The 18,841-nt window shown below is 42.9% G+C and overlaps 1 protein-coding gene and 1 long non-coding RNA gene across 7 annotated transcripts in view; one reads left to right on the top strand and one right to left on the bottom strand.

Moving 5' to 3' along the window:
* Positions 1–1,066: 1,066 nt before the first annotated feature.
* The window catches only part of tpm2 (tropomyosin 2 (beta)), a 108,742-nt gene continuing 90,967 nt past the window's right edge, over positions 1,067–18,841 (bottom strand). For 5 of the 6 annotated variants that reach the window (XM_034191618.1, XM_034191616.1, XM_034191620.1 and 2 more), the window contains one exon: positions 13,058–13,239. In XM_034191618.1, coding sequence (XP_034047509.1) covers positions 13,157–13,239 — 83 coding nt within the window. In that variant the 3' untranslated portion in view covers positions 13,058–13,156. Of the gene's footprint in view, positions 1,229–13,057; positions 13,240–18,841 lie in introns of those variants that run through there. The other variant, XM_034191617.1, reaches the window with a different exon arrangement.
* Positions 6,515–13,084, top strand: LOC117528959. The gene is made up of 3 exons (XR_004565912.1): positions 6,515–6,525; positions 8,195–8,205; positions 12,892–13,084. It is a non-coding gene; the product is annotated as an uncharacterized LOC117528959 (long non-coding RNA).

Raw genomic sequence — 18,841 nt, 5'->3', positions numbered from 1 at the left:
ACATAAGTACAGTACTGTGAAAATGTTTCACAAATTCTCAGTTTTAACAAAATGTAGTGTTTGATATCTTTCTTCACCTTTGCCTTAACAGAAAATCTAATTTAAGTGTCAAACAACAAAAAAAAAGTCCATGGCCCCAGTTATGGAGTTGCTGTGATCAACCTAGTCAATTAGCAAGAAACAAAACTAACAGTTAAAAGGGAAAACTGGATTCCTTTGCAGGTGTGCTCCACAGTACGTGTCAATATAAAGATGTCACATAAAAGAAACAATATTTTATTTCCTATAAGAAATACATACATATATTGTTTAAGTAGAAAGCTGACATTCTGTGTATTTTTTATTTGGATATTTAGAAGCTTTTCTTTTTTTAATTAATGCAGTGCCCGTAGGTACTATGTATTCCTATAGAAAAGTGGGAGCTTTGTCGACGAATTTGTCGAGGCTGGTGCGTGAGAATGTTCCGTCTAGTGATAATAAAGCAAGAAGCGTCTGTATGTCTGTCTGTCTGTCTGTGGCTTTCATATTTTGTAGACTGTGTATTATTTAGTTCTTTAATTTATTTCTTCCGTCTCTCCCCCGTGAACGCATTAGAGATAGGCATCTGTTTAAGGCAGAGAGTGACTCATCTTTGTCGACGATCTTTGTTGAAGCAGCATGTGTGAACATTCCACCTTGTGCCAATAATGATGATGACTTTAAAATAAAGGTTTGGAAAATGAATCCCCCAAATTTTCATAATAAAGGATGTACATCATCGAGCCATGCACAAGCCATATCCGTAAGCTGAGGCCGATCTGACAGTCAGAGAGATACGAGACACACACACACACACACACACACACGCACAGAAACATCTTGATTTAGATAGATATGTTTAGGTGCAGTAAATGTGTGTAAACCTTTGCACAGTACTGTATATGTGCATACAAAGATCTTTACTGATATACCAGAGAAAACAGTATCTGTTCTTATTAATGCTGCATCAAAGATTCTACAGGTTCAAAACAAACCCAGTCAGCAAATGCTGATGGTTCTCAGTGATTTGTTTTTTTTTTTTTAAGTGAAGAAAATGATCAGTTCTGTCTGGGACGTCTCTGCCCTGTCTGTGGGGGGCTGTCAATCACACGGCTTTGCAGAGGTCTTTATAGATTGTTGAGCTCCAGCAGGGTTTGGTCCAGCACCTGATGCATGTCCAGGTTTTCTTCTTTGGCTTGGGAAAGTTTCTCTGCAGGAAGGACAAAGGCACAGGTCATCTTCAAAACAAGCAGACTGTGTGAAGACAGTAAGACAGCAAAACTGAGAATCTTCTTATTGACAGTGTACACATTCCTGTTACAGCATTATTTTAATTTTTGCTGAAAACTAAATTCTGAGTAGCCACAATGTGTTATGCTTGTTCTAAACTGCATTTTTTATAAATCGTGATATTATTTCCAGAACATTAAATACAATAATTGCGCACTTTTGTACTATAGAAACAGCATATATCCTATAAAAGAATGCTTTATTAACATGTTATGAATTTGTGGAGGGAGCACAGCTATACAAGCAGCACACTGGTTTAGTGGTTAGCACTGTTGTATCATAGCTGAGGGTGTGTCCTTTATTTTATACTGTAGACATTCTTGAGTTCCACTTTATTTTATAGCCATTGTTCTTTTTTTTGCCAGTCCTGAGTTCTTTAGTTTCTCTGCAAGTATCTGAACTTGGCAATTATTTATGAGCTTGTTTTAGTTGTTACTCACCCCAGGTTCTTTGTGGTTGTGGTTTGATTATTCACTTTGTCTGTCTGTCCGTGTGTGTGTTTGTAGGCATGGTCCTGTCACTTGGTCTTCCTCGCAGCTGTTTCTTATCACAATCCCTTCACCTGTCATTTGTCACCTCATTGCATATCTGTTTAGTTTTGTCACTGCATTTAGTTTACTGGATTATTCTGGTTTATTTGGTCCTGTCCTCTGTTTGTTTGATCATCTGTCCTGTTCTCTGTGCTGCTGCCGACTCTCATCCCTTGTTCCTGATCATTTGGACTGTTCCCCAGTTTTGGACCCATCTTGTGCCACAGTAAAATAAACAGTTTATTTCTTGTACTTCTTGCACTTGTGAACATGCTGATCTTGTGAACATGCTGATCTAAAAAAAAACTGTGTTCAGGCACAGTGTTGGCATGTTGCTATTATGAGGCAGCTGAAAGTGACTGCACCATCTGTCAACAAAAACCTGATCTGAAGTCAGGTGCAGTGTTTTTCTTGCTATTCATACATAGCCTGGTCTTCAGTGACCCCTTACATAAGCGGATACACAATGGGCCTCATTTATCAACATTGCGTAAAAACAGGCGCAGATGTGAGCGCATAATTGGTCTTACGACAAGACACGTGTGATTTATGAAACATTCGTATCTGACCAATCCCAGCATACGAATAATCGGCTCTTGATAAATGCGGCGGCTGAATTTAATCGTCATTAGCATGTTATGTCCTTAAATATTCATGGTTCGGAAGCCTCGCCCACTGAGCTCAACATGGAGAGAAGAAACACTGGGAAGAAGAAAAACTTTTCGGAGATGGAAATCGGCATCCTAACATCGGAGGTGGAGAAAAACAAACTTGTACTTTTTGGCAGTCTGAAAAGTGGAGTCAAAGGCGCTCATAAAAATGCCGTGTGGAAGAGTGTAACGGAGGCGGTCAACAGCGTTGCTGCAGAGGAACGGACTCTGGCTGAGGTTTGAAGAATTCTTTGACTTAACCTATGCCTAATGATTTTGAATCAATCTTTTATGCACCCACAGTTAAAAGCTTATGCTTGCTAATTGATTAAGAATTCTTTGCATTTAGGTCAAGAAAAAGTGGTCCAATTTAAAGCTGGCCACCAAAAAACGTGTTGCGGCACTTAAGCGTAGCATTAGGCATTTTAATGTGCAATGATTAGTTGTCATGTTTAGGCTATTTAGCATATGTATTTTTTATTTTACAAAGGAAGCAGTATCATTAAAAACGTGGGCTTTTTAAAATTTTGTTTAATCCATTTTAAGAATCTGTTTTGATCTGCTCTGAATATGTGGCTGCTTATGCTTGGATGACAGCTGAGGTTTGTTTCATAATTATTTTCAGACTCAGATTTTGTAGTGCTGCGCTGCAAATGCACAGACTCAGATTTGTGTACACGAGCTCAGACCAGACGTGAGCTCTGTCGTGAGATTCAGCTTAGCCTCCACTCACGTCCAAATTGATAAATACCAAAGTTTGTGTAAAAATGGTCGAACGCACGTTTTCTGCCGTACATTCGTTTGATAAATGAGGCCCAATGTGCATACACTCTGCCTTCACACACTGGGATGTGTTCACCCTCCTCAGCATCAGTTAAATGTGGTACATTTGCTCATAGGTAGTCACATGCAGTTGGAAGAAGAACTTATTTGTTGTCTGGTTGCATATAACTTAGACGTTTATGTTCAGGAAGTTATTGAGTGGTGGCCAAGTGGTTAGTGTGCTTGGTTTCAGTACAGAAGGTTCCCAGTTCAAAACCCAGCTCTACCACATTTCTCCATGTAATGTGAAGTTGCGTCAGGAAGAGCATCCGGTGTAAAACTTGTGCCAGTTCATCATGCAGATCCACCTTGGATCTGCTGTGGCGACCCCAAGTGAAAACAAGGGAGCAGCTGAAGGGACTTACCAAGTTCACTAGGTTGTTGTTTTTTTTATATTTCCTCTATACCATCCCAACGGTGTTTCTGATTTGGGTTTGTAATTGATGCTTTGCAATACAAAGTAGTGGGACAAGTGAAATAATATTCCTCAGTACCATTTTTGTGGACACATTATGTATGTTTCATAATAAAGTTCAATCTAGAGCAGTTCATTAACATGAATTATTTTAGAGTTGTTCTGTATTTCTAATCTAGTCAACAATTACTAATATTGTTTGCATTACATGTCCATGGTGGTGGAGCGTCCAGTTAGTAATATCAGTGTGTTTTGTACTGCTGTGCTAGTACAATTAGCTAGTAGTCAGCAGACTCTAATGAGCTCCCATTCATGAAGCTTTTGGCTGGAAGACACATGTAAACGTGTCAGTTTTCTCTTGGATTAGTCTACCCATTATTGCCAACAAATACAGTGAGTCACCACTATTAAACCTTCCTGTGTCATCTTCTATCATTCTAAAGCAACCCGTGTCTTCATATCAGGTCTGACTTGCTCTGAAATATGTGTGTTCACATGGTCTGAAGAATGCGTGAGGCACATAGTACATTCTCCCTTACATTAAGTAAGAAAGTCTCTTTGGCTTCTCCCTTGTTTCCCTTGGGGACACCATAACAGATCCAAGGTGGATGTTGATTTGGCATTAGTTTTACGCTGGATGCCCTTCCAGACACAACCATGAACCTTTCAAACTGCAAACAAGGACAGGTAGCAGCTTAGGCACTGCCTCTGCACATTATACCTTACGTTACCTGACATTAATTCCAATTCATAAATGGAAAAAGATGTATACATCCTTTTTGTGCATAAAAGCAATTTTTAATGAGCTCCAGGTGTGCCAGCACCTGGGCAATTGGAGAACAAATGTGAAAAGGTTTGTGGTGAAGAAACAAGTCTGTATGAATGGGAGCAGCAGCAAACCACCACAGCTCCCTGAGGTGAAGCATTTGAGTGTCTCATTACCACTGCCAACCATCTGATCCCCTCCACCTCTCACCAGGTGTAAATAGCACCCCCCCCCCCCCCCCAACTTCCTCCAAAAACTGAACCTGAACAGTGCGGATGTCCATGTTGGTGCTCCCTGACTGTCAAACTAGGGAGGAAGAAAACCAGCATAAAAACATGCTATTAGCGATTGAATTTTGTTTTTAGTTGTTAATTGTTTTAAATTCAGTTTCTTTATAGTATGCTATATACAAATGTGCACACGCCTGTGTATATGAACAAAGTGAACAAATGTTGTGAATCTGCCTATGTAAGCAGGATTTGAATGTTGTCATGTAAATCACAGAAATACTTTGCTTGACTTTAGACCATAATCAATAAACAGTCTATGGATAACACATTATAATTTAAAATTACATCAATGCAAATACTTTTTAAAACATAATACTATGTTAGGGCCCCTTCACACATAACATGATTTAAGTTGACTAGCACACAAAGAAGGAATTGCATGACAATCGTGAAAAATCTGAGCAGCCTCCAACGCCTCGTACACCTGTTGTTACAACTATTTGCACACACCAGTGGCTGAAAGACAGAGTGTGCGCTGTGAGAGCCCATTCGATCCCTCTCACAGCAGGTGTCGGCCATATTCCAGGTGACACACTCGAACATCTAACACCGCTCACTTGGAACTTAGAAAATGTGTGGCCATTCACACTGTTAACATGACAAGAGTCAGCAGACGATCACTGTCGAGCTGGATGTGAAATTTGTCTAAGTGTCCCACGAGTGTGGCTTTGCAAAGACACAATGACACGTTGGTGTGTGCGCTGAACTGACAGGGGGTGTGGCTGCCCACAGGAGGGGCTGTGGAGATCTGTGGTTCTGGATGTCATGGCTGGGGAACACGTACCATGTTTGGACGGACATGAACTAACAACTGCTCACTGTGACGCGTGTGTCTGCTTGCTGTCACCACGTGGACATACATAAAAACATATATCGCTGTTGCAATGGGCTGCAGCGAGTGCGCACACTCTGCGCACATTGACAGGCTACCCCAGGTGATCCGGACCATCAGATCATAACACGCAGCAGGCGATCTGAACGTGAGCTCTGTTCCACATGATGCGGTGTCTGTCCTGCGGCGCGCCGTCCATAAGACATGCACGTTGGGCAGGACACGCATGGGGCCGGCTGGACATGCTGCCAGTAGATGTGGACATGATAAGAGCACCCTGCTTCTCATTCATGTTATTTCATGACTGTACGTCTGTGACCATGGATCATCTACAGAGGAACAGACGTATCATATTTTTGTATTGTCCGCTTGATAAGAGGGATTCAATAAAATGCGGTGTTTTTATATGGTGTGTGGTTTTATTTTTTCTTAAGTACGTCCATGTCCTTCTTAATATCAGGCATTTTCCTGCACCTTTGACAGGACAGTGATGCTCAGTGGTAATGTTTCTGACTGGAAATGAGAGCTTTTGGAAAGTGCACGCTCAAATCCTGTGGGTGGCATGTAATTTTTTAGGGCCCTTAGTGATTTTCCAGTCAGGCAGGGATTTGAACCCATGATCTTCTGGAGTCAAGCCCAACACCTTAACCACTAGACCATCACCTCCCCTCCCCTAGTCCTTACCCATTCATATATGGGACATGAATGGGTAAGGACTGAAACAGGTAAAGTAACCTGGGCAAAATATTTGTTTTCTCACCATTATTCTGTTACCCCGATCCAGGGGCAGAGGGGCCCATCTATCAAGGTAATCTATTATGTGTGTATTAATGTGCGTGTAATTTTCAAAATACAGCTGAGATATGTCTTTTGTGAATGTCACACCTAAATACTGTATTTAAGAGAGGCAGAGTCCCAATTAAACTTGTACTTACTTTTAAGATCTGAAGATGGACTAAAGTTAAAGCTTGTGTCAAAACAATATTGAGATTATAGCCTGACAAAGCTCCATAAGTTTGCAGCAGATCCATTAATCTAGGAACCCCAGACTCCGGGTTCTTGAGGCTGACTAAACCATCATCTGCATGAGGGCATATTTTGTACTCTGTCCCTCTTATTACGATACCTTCTAGATCTAAGTCTTGTCTAATGGCTTGAGCAAGTGGTTCAATAAATAAACTGAAGTGCAACAGGCTGGCCAGGCAACCCTGGCGCCAGCCACGTTGCAGATGTATTGTTTTAGAGAGACCTCCATTTACTTTGATTTTGGCCATAGGGGATGTATATAATGTTCTGATGCTATTAATAAACTTCTTGTGGAAACCAAATTTTTCCATAACTTTGTAAAGGAACTGCCACCCCACTGAATCAAATGCTTTTTCTGCATCTATACTCAGTAAAATTGCTCCACATTTTTCCTTTTTTATATTCTTCAATGATATGTAGGGTCCTCCTTATGTTGTCCTGAGTCTGCCTGTATTGGATGAAACCAGATTGGTCCTCATGGATCAGGGAGGGAATCATCTCCTCCATTCTTTTTGAAAGAACAGATGCAAAAATTTTATAGTCCTGGATCAGGACACTAGCGTCTGTATGCTCCGCATTCTGTTAAGTCCTTACCCTCTTTTGGAATTACTGAAATTGTGGCCTGCTTCCAAGATGAGGGAAGAACTCCCTCCTTCAAGCTATAATTGAAGCTCTTTTGTAATAATGGTTTTAATTGCTCTCTGAGTGATTTGTACCAAATCCGTCAGTCCCTGGAGACTTAACGGACTTCAGGGAGGAGATTACCCTATCAATTTGTCCAGGAGATATTTCTTTAATTAGTTTGTCATTTTGCATTTTGCCAAGAGAGGGCAGGTCCAACTGGTCCAGGAATTCTTTAAAGGAGACTTGCATTGAAAAAAATGCAGTCAGATTTTTTGAACAAAAAATGACTTACATTTACACATGAGATCCTTCTGAATGTAGTAAAGTAAATCTGCAAGCCCAGATCTGTCATTCAACGGCAAAATCTTCATTTGAAAATAACAAATTTACAGCTAACATTTAGCCCTCCGCAAATTGTCCCTCTCATCATGGACGCTGCCAAGATGTCACGGACAAGACCCTCTCCCAGCATGCATTGCGCCAATTGTAATTTGTGGATTTACGTCAGTTTGCATCTGTACCTTTTTCTTGTCTTATACGGAAGGATCTACTTTTTTTAAAACTTCATATTGTCTTGTGGCAGGTTTGGTGAGTACACATTTCTTTTATTTGTGCTTGAAAATTATTTTGGGGGACTTTTTCATGCGCCCGTTTGATTGAGTGGTGTTGCAATGAAAATCTACTGTCTTTCGCCTCCGGTACCATCGCGGGATATGGAGGCGAGACCCGCAAAGAATCCCAGTCATTAAAAATATATAAACCTCTCTCAGCATCCATGGAGCTCTGGGGCTCCGATTGCCGAGACGTGCGGTGCTGTGGATTTTGCAGCAAGAATACTGTCCTTGCAGCAACAGGTGTCACCGGCCGCTCCACATCAAAACGGCGAGCGTAGTCTCTGGACTTGTTCCAAGTTGGCTGCACCTCCATTCAGTAGACAGAGAGGTGATGCCGGTGTTGTGCACTGAATCTAGCAAAACACCGGCTGCAAAGCAGACACGGGCGGTGTGAGTGGCCCGCGTTGGCGGTTAACGAACTCGTTAACGAGCCCGCAGACTTAATAAGTGCAGCAGAGGCAGAGAGCGGGAGAGGAAGAACGGCGCCCGCTGTCGATGTCATTGCTGATCTGAGCACACAGATCTGTATCTCACATTCATTGCAGCTTACTTCTGGATGTTGAAACCAGGACGTGTATAAGTAACATTACTAACAGATAAAATCAATTTCAATGCGGGATCGGACTGAAGGCGGGAGTGCGTTGTCTTGTCCCTGATGTCATGGAAATGATACGGATGTACAAACTTTTCACAGAGGGCTAAATTTTAGCTGCAAATTTGTCATTTTTAAATGAAGATTTCTCTGCTGAATTACAAATTTGGGCTTACAGATTTACTTTACTGCATTCACAAGGGTCTTATAAATACATATCAGCTATTTCTTTCTGAAATCTGACCACATTTATTTCAATGCAGGTCTACTTTAACCTTGCAGGTGTCAAATGTTGTAGGTTGGGTGTACAAAGCCTAGTAATATTTCTCAAATGCTGTTTGTATTCCTGCTAATTTGTATGTTACCTTTTTAGTAATGGGATCTTTTAATTTTATAGATTGTATTTTGTGTTTGCCATTTTCTCAGCCTCCAGGCTAGTATCTTGGAGGCTTTTAGAGCCTGCCTCATAATATGTCTGTTTTATAAATCATAACTTTTTCTCCCCTTCATCACAATACATCTTATCAATTTCTTGTTTAACTGGTCTCATTTGCCTAAGTAATTCTGGATCCTCTAGCTGCCACCTTATCGTGCTGGGGGAGTTTGCGTACCCGGATGATCCTAGGAGCTATGTTGTCGGGGGCAAACAGGTCCTAGGTGACGGGTCAGACTAAGGGCAGTTCAGAACCTCCATGACCAGTAAAAAATCAAGGACCGAGACGTTGCCCAGTATGGCGGAGCCGGGGTCCCACCCTGGAGCCAGGCCTGGGGTTGGGGCTCGCGTGCGAGCGCCTGGTGATCGGGCCTTAGCCCATGGGGCCCGGCCGGGCTCAGCGCGAAAGAGCGACGTGGGCCCGCCCTCCTGTGGGTTCACCACCTGCAGAGGGGGCCATGGGGGTCGGGTGCAGAGAGGATTGGGTGGCGGTCGAGGGCGGGTGGCCCGGCGGCCCGGTCCATGCTCACAGCCCCTGGCTGTTGGGACATGGAATGTCACCTCGCTAGGGGGGAAGGAGCCTGAGCTTGTGCGGGAGGTTGAGAGATACTGACTAGAGACAGTCAGGCTCACCTCCACGCACAGCTTGGGCTCTGGTACCCAACTCCTGAAGAGGTGCTGGATGCTTCATTTTTCTGGCGTTGCCCACGGGGAGAGGCGGAGAGCTGGGGTCGCATTGCTTATTGCTCCCCAGCTCAGTCGCCATGTGTTGGAGTTCACTCCGGTGAATGAGAGGGTTGCGTCCCTTTAGCAAAGTCACAAAGAGGTGACTTTGCTAAATGTGTCACCTTCGCTTAGTGCAGGGGTGGCCAAGTTCAGTCCGAACTTGGCCACCCCTGGCTTAGTGTGTCACCTGGAATATGGCCGACACCTGCTGCGAGAGGGATCTAACTTACCCTTCACCATGATGAACCTGCCCTCTTTGGCAGAAAAGCTACACCCCTTTTGCGTCCTGTTTTGAATGATGAGTAATAGGTGGGTCTAAAACCCATTTTCTTTATTTTTTCATGCTCTTGGCTTGTTAAATGAGTCTCTTTTCAAAATATAATTCGTGCCTTCTCTATCATTTTACTCCTTTTTATAGGACTAAGTCAAACTGTTTACATTAAGAGTAACAACCTGAAATTCCTTGTTATGCATATGTTGACTGGAGTTTTCTCAGACATACGCTCACAATCCAGAACAATGAACAATTTCTATGAACAATTAGCACAGAATGGCTGCAAAAGTGAAAAAAAAAAAACAATAAATAAAAATTGGGCTTCCATCAAAGAGGCTGTCCATGGGCCTCTTGTGTAGGGGGATGTTTTGACCACAGGGTGGCAGGGCCCCCTCAAGTCAATTATATGTGGGTGGCTGTAATTCAGACTCTGTAGACTGACTACCTCGTTCTTAAATTAAAATAGGCCAGATTTAATTAGTTAATGTCCTCTGAATGCTAGCAGTGTTCAAACTAAATCATTTAAGGGTGGAAGAAAAAAAATTTCATCACTGCCCTGTTTCAGGTGAACAAACAGGGAAATAGAATGGATTAACGGTCCTTGTTGTCCATTTTGGCCAGTCTGTTAAATACCTGGAGCTTGTCTCAGATCCTTTGCTGATACTGACCTCCGGTTCCGTGCCGATCACTCTTCACCTTCTCCCAGTGGGGGCTCGATCACGGTGCTTCTCTCTGTGCGCCCTCAGGTCTCAGTGGTATCGGGAGGCCCCTTGCTCGTAGATCCCTGGCAGCTTGGTACGTGCTCTCAAAAGTGATGGTCCCCAACTCCAGAAAAGCACCCATTTTAGTCATCAGTATGGGAAATCTGATTCCCTCTTCTTTCAGAACTTTCTTGATCGATGTGTATTCCCTCCTTTTTTCCATCACACCTGTTGCGTAGTTATGGTCAAAATACCCCCTTTTCCCATCCAGGATGATTTTTTTCCTCCACGCCACGCTGATGATCTTCTCCTTGGTGGTGTATTTCATAAACCTCACGGCTGTCAATCTTGGGGTGCAGTGTCAGTGGGTTTAGGTCCAGCAGCTCTGTGTACACGTTCAATACCCAGATCGTTCATGCCGGTGCTCTCACCCCATTCAATTTTTAAAAAGTTCTCAAGCTATGCATCAAGGTCCCCTTGGATCCCTCCTTGATGCCTTAAATCCAAATATTATTACGACGTGAGTGTCCCTCAAGATCAGTAAACTTTGCTTTTAGTTTCAGCTGGGTTTTCTGCATCTAGGTTAAAACCTCCTGCACCTCCACGGCAAATGTTTCACCTCTCCAATGTGCAGTTCGGCTTCGCTTAGTCTCTTTAAAGTAACCTCTATTTTTCCAGATGTTCTCCCCAGCTTCTGGTTAATAACCGTTAACTGTTTGGAAATAATATTTTGTAGTCCAGACATGGCTTAACCATGGTTTTGTTGACGGTGTTGTGGATGGAAGCTAACATTACCATTTCTGCTAGCATAGCCTCGTCACTACCGCCTGTATCTTCTCTGTTGATGTCCTTTTTTTTTTTACTTCTTAATGCCATACTAAGACCCCTTTCTTCTCCCCCTGACATTGTTATTTACCGAAAAAACACTGGTTGCAAATCTCCTGGATTTAAGCCGGTTAATGGTAGTTCAGTCAGGAGCTGAAACTTTAGGCTGCAGTCTTCATTGTTGCATCACTGGAAGTCCCAGACTTGGTTTTTCTAATCGTGTTTTTAGCTTCCTGGTTTAACAAAAATACGCGTTGTGGACTGATTGTCATGGCAGCGGTCCGGGTTGTTCATGGGTTGGACCTTCATTGCTTCTATGTGTAATATGTCTGCCTCAACTGATTTGTGTACAGCTTATTTTGGTCCACAATCTTTGCACTCTTTTTCTGTTGAATATTTCTTGGTGAAACAGTAAACCTCATGTTCTGTCAACATCTGCATCTTAAAATCTGGATCCATCATGTGTGCTTGGTTTTACAGAAGGCCCTTGGACATTTCAGTCAGTAGTAAAAGTTAATTTGGATTCATTCTCTACACCCACTTACTCCAATCAAGGGTTACGGGGGCTGGAGCCTATGGCAGCAGTTACAGGGGAGAGGCGAGGTTCACCCTGGATAAGACGCCAGTCTATTACAAGGTCACACAGACACAGACAAACACATTCACACCTACAGTCAATTTGTGAGGTTTCCAATTCACCTCATCCACATGTCTTTGGATGTGAGAGGAACCAGAGGGAACCTACATGACCGTGCAAACTTCACACCGAAAGGCCCCAGGTATGAAAAGATCCCACAACATTCTTGCTGTGAGGCAGCGGTGCCAATCACTAACCACTGTGCCTTCAGAAATTTGGATTATTTTTTAAATATATATGTACAGCTGCTTGAAGACAGAACAAATAAAACCATGAAATACATAGAAATAATATCAAATCTGGGTTAAATCAAATTTAACTGAAAGCAGGTGTCACAAGTACTGATGAGTACCAAACAGGTATAAAAAAGAAAGAACAGAAGCGTCTGAGCACAGGATGTAAAACTGTGTACTTGTTGTGATTGCAGTTACTCGTTAAACAGTCCAGGTAATGATTAATTGATGTTTCATTGGAGGGGTTCTCCATGATTACAAATGTACGAATAAAATATCTTAATGTTACCATAAATCCTGATGTGCTGTGAATACTGCTATTTACTTCCCATACTGTATATTTGCATACAGTAATTCAGAACACCAAACTCAATGAAGCAGTGCTTATTTTGAATTTATTTCTTTGTATCTCCATTTATGTTAATCAGTTTGCCCTATCATACTCGACAGTGTCACTAAACTATCTCCATGCATCCTATTTTGCAAAAAAATGGTCACGTGTATAAATACTGACAGCATGAACAAAGGAAGGAAAAAAAGAGGAAAGGAAAGGAGTCAGAAATGTCAAGAGGATTTTGATTTATTGCAGACAGAGAGAGATAGCAAGAAACATCCAACAAGGCTTAAATCAATATTAAAAAAGAGAAGGTAATGACTGAGGCAGGCGTGACGTCGGTTTTTAATATTGAACCGGCAAACACAGCAGCGGCTTGTTGTGCAGAAACAGACGGGTGCTGTGAGCATCTCACATCACCTTCCAACCTTTAACAGCACTGTGGAATGGAACCAAACAGCGAGCAGGCAGAGAGGTGCTTTCACAAAAGAAGAGGGGGAGCAGAGAGAGAAATGACAGCACATCTACAGTGTAGTCATGTCGTTGAGGGCCAGGTCAAGCTCCTCGCTGAGAGCCTTGCCCTTCAGTTTCTGAGCGTACACTTCATCTGAGGGGGACAAAAGCACAGACAGACACAGGGACAGATGGCAGGAAAGACACACAGAACGGAAACAAAGACAGACGAGAGAAAAAACAAGGGAAATGGAAAAAGAGGATTTAAAGTGATAACCATCTGAATAACAAAGAGTCAGAGTCACATCATCAGAGGTGCAGCAACCAGCAGGAAGCACTTCATGTTCCTGATGAGGAATCTGTTCTACGCATTTGACTGTGTGTTTCATTCAAAATAGGGAACCAAAAGTAGTAAAGTTGTGGCACTTTGGGGTAAACTGAATCACACTGAAAATAGATCTTTTAGAGCCACAAGTTCTGTCTCGCTCAGCCGCTGACTGTCAGTAAACTGCAAACTATGTACCAGTTAAAAACACACAACATTGCTACAAAATGGAGATCAAGTCCCTATAATAGTTAATGTGAACACAGCAGGAACACCAGTAAAGCTGTCTGTACTGAGCTGTATATCACAATGAAAGCAAATTAAAATGTGCTGTAGAAACCACGCTGCAAAGTGTTACACACAGGCCACAACAGACCGGCACTACCTACACTAAACATGCACACCAGACTGAAAAAAAAACAACCTCACACAGTTCTGCTAAATCAGGCAGGTTGGATATACTGAAAATTCTCTCACTTTAAATCTTTACGTATCGTCCACCTTTACTATCTTATCTTTATGGAAAACATTTGTGCTACAATCCCAAATTGTGGCACAAACTGTGCTGAAATTGAATGTGATTTTTTTTTTTAATTGGTTTATGTACAGAGTCAGTAACGTCCAGTGGTTCAAACGTGGGTTAACTTTCTCGCAAATAAGACCTGTAACATTAATAGAAGATATGGTGATGACTGAGTTTTTGATATCTAAACTATCCTAGTCAAACTTGAAAGCCACCACCTCCATTTGGTTGCATTTTTATGACGTCCTCTTCATGTCTGTGCCAACATTCATTCAAAACATTTTTTTCTAGGAATGTCTCTTCATTTAGTTAAGAGTGTGTGTGTGTGTGTGTGTGTATATATATATATATATATATATATATATATACCAATAAATATGGTCGTCTCAGTTTGTTTCAAATAAATATGGATAGCCATCTAATTTCAAAAGGCTAATCAGGGATGTTTGGACCTATCCAAGCAATCGGCTATGACTTTGTAAATAGACATCACAACTTTATTGGTAAGCAATAACAATGTTCTGCTCATCAACATTCCACTTGCACGGACTTAGCGGAGAGCACTCAGGAGCAACACGGCCTGAGGAACGCTGAGGTAAAGTACTGCGTTTCTAATGGGTTGTTTTAAAATTTTTCTTTACATTTACTGAGGCCAATATGTAGCCAAATCAGTGGTGACAAGAAGTGTTTCACTGTGATGTTTTTAGCTTGCCCTGGACACTTACATTGTATACATTTCCCTCCAAAAGGATTTTCTTAAAAAGAAGACCTGAAAGTTCAGCTACAGTTTGCCAGAAGGTACATCTAAGATGCAAGCCTAGATTTGATGTTTTGGTGAAAGAAAACCCTCCTCTATACCACTTCATCATAAAACCATATAACTGGGGATACAAAATGCAAAACAACTCTGCACAATTTCTCCAATCACAGCCACAGAAGCCTGTAACTTCTTCTGGGTTGTCTTTATGGCTTTCCTCACTCTGCTCTTTCTTGCACAGTCACTCAGTTTTTGAGAACTGTCTACTCCACACAGATTTACCACAGAGTGCCATACTGTTTGTATTTCTTAAGTTATGTAAATAAAATCCAAGACATATTCAATGACTTGGAAATGTTCATGTTTCCATCCCCTGACTTGTCTGAAGAAAACTGGAAATAAAATGGATTATTTACAGGTATTATACCAAATCGTTGCATTACTTATGCAACCCATCATCTTGGCTTTTATATTTTTAAATAATTTAGAGATTTACTTTCAGTTTGAGCTTAAGGAAGATAATTTTAGAACTTTTATTTTTTGTATTTCTTGTATCTGAAATGGCATAAACAAATTAAAATGTGTGAAATACCAAGTGTTCCAATACTTTTGGAGGGCACAGTATCTGTTTGCTCCCATGACAGTCTTAACATTCAAACTAAATACTGGACTGATTAAAACTGTTTTTGTTCTGAGTGAAAATTTTAAAGAAATAACAGCTAAAAATAGACCCCAGGGTTCCCAGAGTTCTGCGTTGCCTGTGTAAACCAAAATAGCAGCAATAGGCTATCACTGCTATTTTTGCATGGAATATGTGCACATATTCCGTGCACACCCGAATGCCTCCTCAAAATGGTCCATCAAATGAAATGATTACTGAAGCACAAATTAAAAAGTCACTGCTCAAAAGATGTTTGCAAACACACAAAAAACATCATAAGTCATGCAGCGCTATCAATGTTCCATCTGTCATCACCACGTCCCACACAAGACAGAGCAGCTCCATGCCAAGTCCAACACATGCTTCACTGTGAAATATTTTCTGAGCTATAATAATTATTAACACATTAGTTGTTGGCTCCTTTAGTTGTTTTTTAAAGTATCAAACATAGCTGTTTTGTGAGTATCTGATTAATGCAACATTGCTAACCTATATACTTATTAAAATCAACATATCACAGTAACATCATTAATATGTATGTCACTCTATCACAAACTACTGACTTCAATTCATGTCATCACTGTTTGTACGGTATGTTGTGATATCACAATCATTTGGAGACCCGATTAGGTCCCGTTTACAGTAGTGTTCAGAATAATAGTAGTGCTATGTGACTAAAAAGATTAATCCAGGTTTTGAGTATATTTCTTATTGTTACATGGGAAACAAGGTACCAGTAGATTCAGTAGATTCTCACAAATCCTTCAAGACCAAGCATTCATGATATGCACACTCTTAAGGCTATGAAATTGGGCTATTAGTAAAAAAAAAGTAGAAAAGGGGGTGTTCACAATAATAGTAGCATCTGCTGTTAACGCTACAAACTCAAAACTATTATGTTCAAACTGCTTTTTTAGCAATCCTGTGAGTCACTAAACTAGTATTTAGTTGTATAACCACAGTTTTTCATGATTTCTTCACATCTGCGAGGCATTAATTTTGAGATTGAGATTTTGCTCGTTTACTAGTGTGCTTCGGGTCATTGTCTTGTTGAAACACCCATTTCAAGGGCATGTCCTCTTCAGCATAAGGCAACATGACATCTTCAAGTATTTTGACATATCCAAACTGATCCATGATACCTGGTATGCGATATATAGACCCAACATCATAGTAGGAGAAACATGCCCATATCATGATCTTTGCACCACCATTCTTCACTGTGAACTGTGGCTTGAATTCAGAGTTTGGGTGTCGTCTCACAAACTGTCTGCGGCCCTTGGACCCAAAAAGAACAATTTTACTCTCATCAGTCCACAAAATATTCCTCCATGTTGTGTGGGCCGCCAGAAGAGGAGGTACTGCTGGCCCACCACCAGAGGGCACCCTGCCTGAAGTGCGGGCTTCAGGCACGAGACGGCGCTGCCGCCACGGACACAGCCGGGGTTGACAGCTGTCACTCATCAACTCATGACAGCTGTCACCCATCTCCACTTCATCAATCCACTCCATAAAAGCCGGACGTCATCTCCACCTCGCTGCCGAGATATCATCTACCTGTGAAGGTAATTGTCTCTGCTGACTTAAATATTGAGTAATAATCTGAACTTCTTTGCAGCCATATTCCTGTGGCGTTACCAGATCCGACAGTCGGGGACGGTGATCACCTGGGAATTTGGGACTTGGCGGCTCCAGTATTCACCAGGTTTGGTGGTGGTGGAAATCGTGTGGTTCTGGCTCTTCTCAGGACAGACGTCTTCTATCCTCGAGCCTGCCCACATGTCACCTTTGTGTATTGACTGCTATCAGATTCTGTGATTGTCTGTATAATCGTTGTGCACATTCACAACATTAAATTGTTACCTTTTGGCTCATCTATTGACCGTTCATTTGCACCCCCTGTTGTGGGTCCGTGTCACTACACTTTCCCCAACAGGATATCTCGGCCAATGTCATGGATCCCGAGGGGCGTCAACCATCTGTTGGACAGCCAATGGAAGAGCAGGGTGCACAGGCGTCGGCTGGAGGCGTGATTGGTGAGTTGCAGCACATCCTCACCGCCTTTACCTCCTGCCGACCCGGTGCCGAATACAGACATTCCACTGGTCATTCAACGACCCCCCCCACCATCCCCTGAAGCATACATAAGCCCCCCAGAGCCGTACGGAGGTTGTGTGGAGACGTGCGCGGACTTTCTTATGCAGTGTTCGCTCGTCTTTGCACAGCGTCCCGTGATGTACGCGTCTGACGCCAGCAAGGTGGCTTACGTGATTAATTTGCTTCGGGGTGAGGCACGCGCTTGGGCTACAGTGCTTTGGGAGCAAAGTTCACGGCTCCTTGCCTCTTATACTGGGTTTGTGAGGGAGCTCAGAACTGTTTTTGATCACCCTAACAGAGGCGAAACCGCGTCTACCGTGCTGCTGTCAATGAGACAGGGGCGCCGGAGCGCAGCCGAATATGCAGTCGACTTCCGCATCACGGCTGCAAGATCAGGCTGGAATATGACTGCGCTCTGCGCCGCCTTCATAAACGGACTGTCGTCGGTCCTGAAGGAGCACCTGGTGGCTAAGGAGGAACCGCGGGATTTGGCTGAGCTTATCGATTTGGTTATACGATTGGACAATCGGTTAGAAGAACGCCGACGGGAGCGAGGCGAAGGGCGTGGTCAGGCACAAGCCGTCCCTCTTCCTCCCGGGTCCGAAACGGAGCCGTCTTCCCCACGCTCCACTGCCACAGCGCTCCGTGTGGCTACAGCTCCCCCTGCTGACGATGCTAGGGACACGAGCAGGGCCACATTCAGACAGAGGAGGCTGGTTCGCGGGGAGTGCTTTGTCTGCGGCTCGAGTGAGCATCAGCAGAGAGACTGCCTCAAACGGTCAAAACACAAACGCCCGCCCTTAGAGACTGGGCTGAGGGGGGGTCAAAACATTCACGTGGGTCATACACATCTTTCAACACGACTCCCAGTTACAATCCTGAGTGGGGATTTAACCCTTCAAGCCCCAGCACTGGTGGACACGGGGTCAGAAGGGAATCTGCTGGATAGCAGATGGGCAAGGGAGGTAGGGCTCCCTCTGGTGGCGCTTTCTTCGCCAGTGAAGGTGCGAGCACTAGATGGAACTCTTCTCCCTTTTATCACACACAAGACACTACCTGTAACCCTGGTAGTGTCTGGGAATCACCGGGAGGAGATTGAGTTTTTTGTAACTCCTTCTACCTCCCGCGTGATTTTGGGCTTCCCATGGATGATTAAACACAATCCCCGGATTGATTGGCCATCTGGGGTTGTGGCTCAGTGGAGCGAAACCTGCCACCGGAATTGTTTAGGATCCTCGGTTCCTCCCGGTGTAAATGCTAATGAGGAGGTTAAAGTCCCTCCCAATCTGACGGCAGTGCCGGCTGAGTACCACGATCTTGCTGACGTCTTCAGCAAGGATCTGGCGCTCACCCTTCCCCCGCACCGTCCGTACGATTGTGCCATTGATTTGGT

This window comes from Thalassophryne amazonica, chromosome 17 (genome assembly GCF_902500255.1).
Source record: "Thalassophryne amazonica chromosome 17, fThaAma1.1, whole genome shotgun sequence".
Lineage (NCBI taxonomy): Eukaryota > Metazoa > Chordata > Actinopteri > Batrachoidiformes > Batrachoididae > Thalassophryne > Thalassophryne amazonica.
This window is presented reverse-complemented; position numbering and strand designations above follow the sequence as displayed.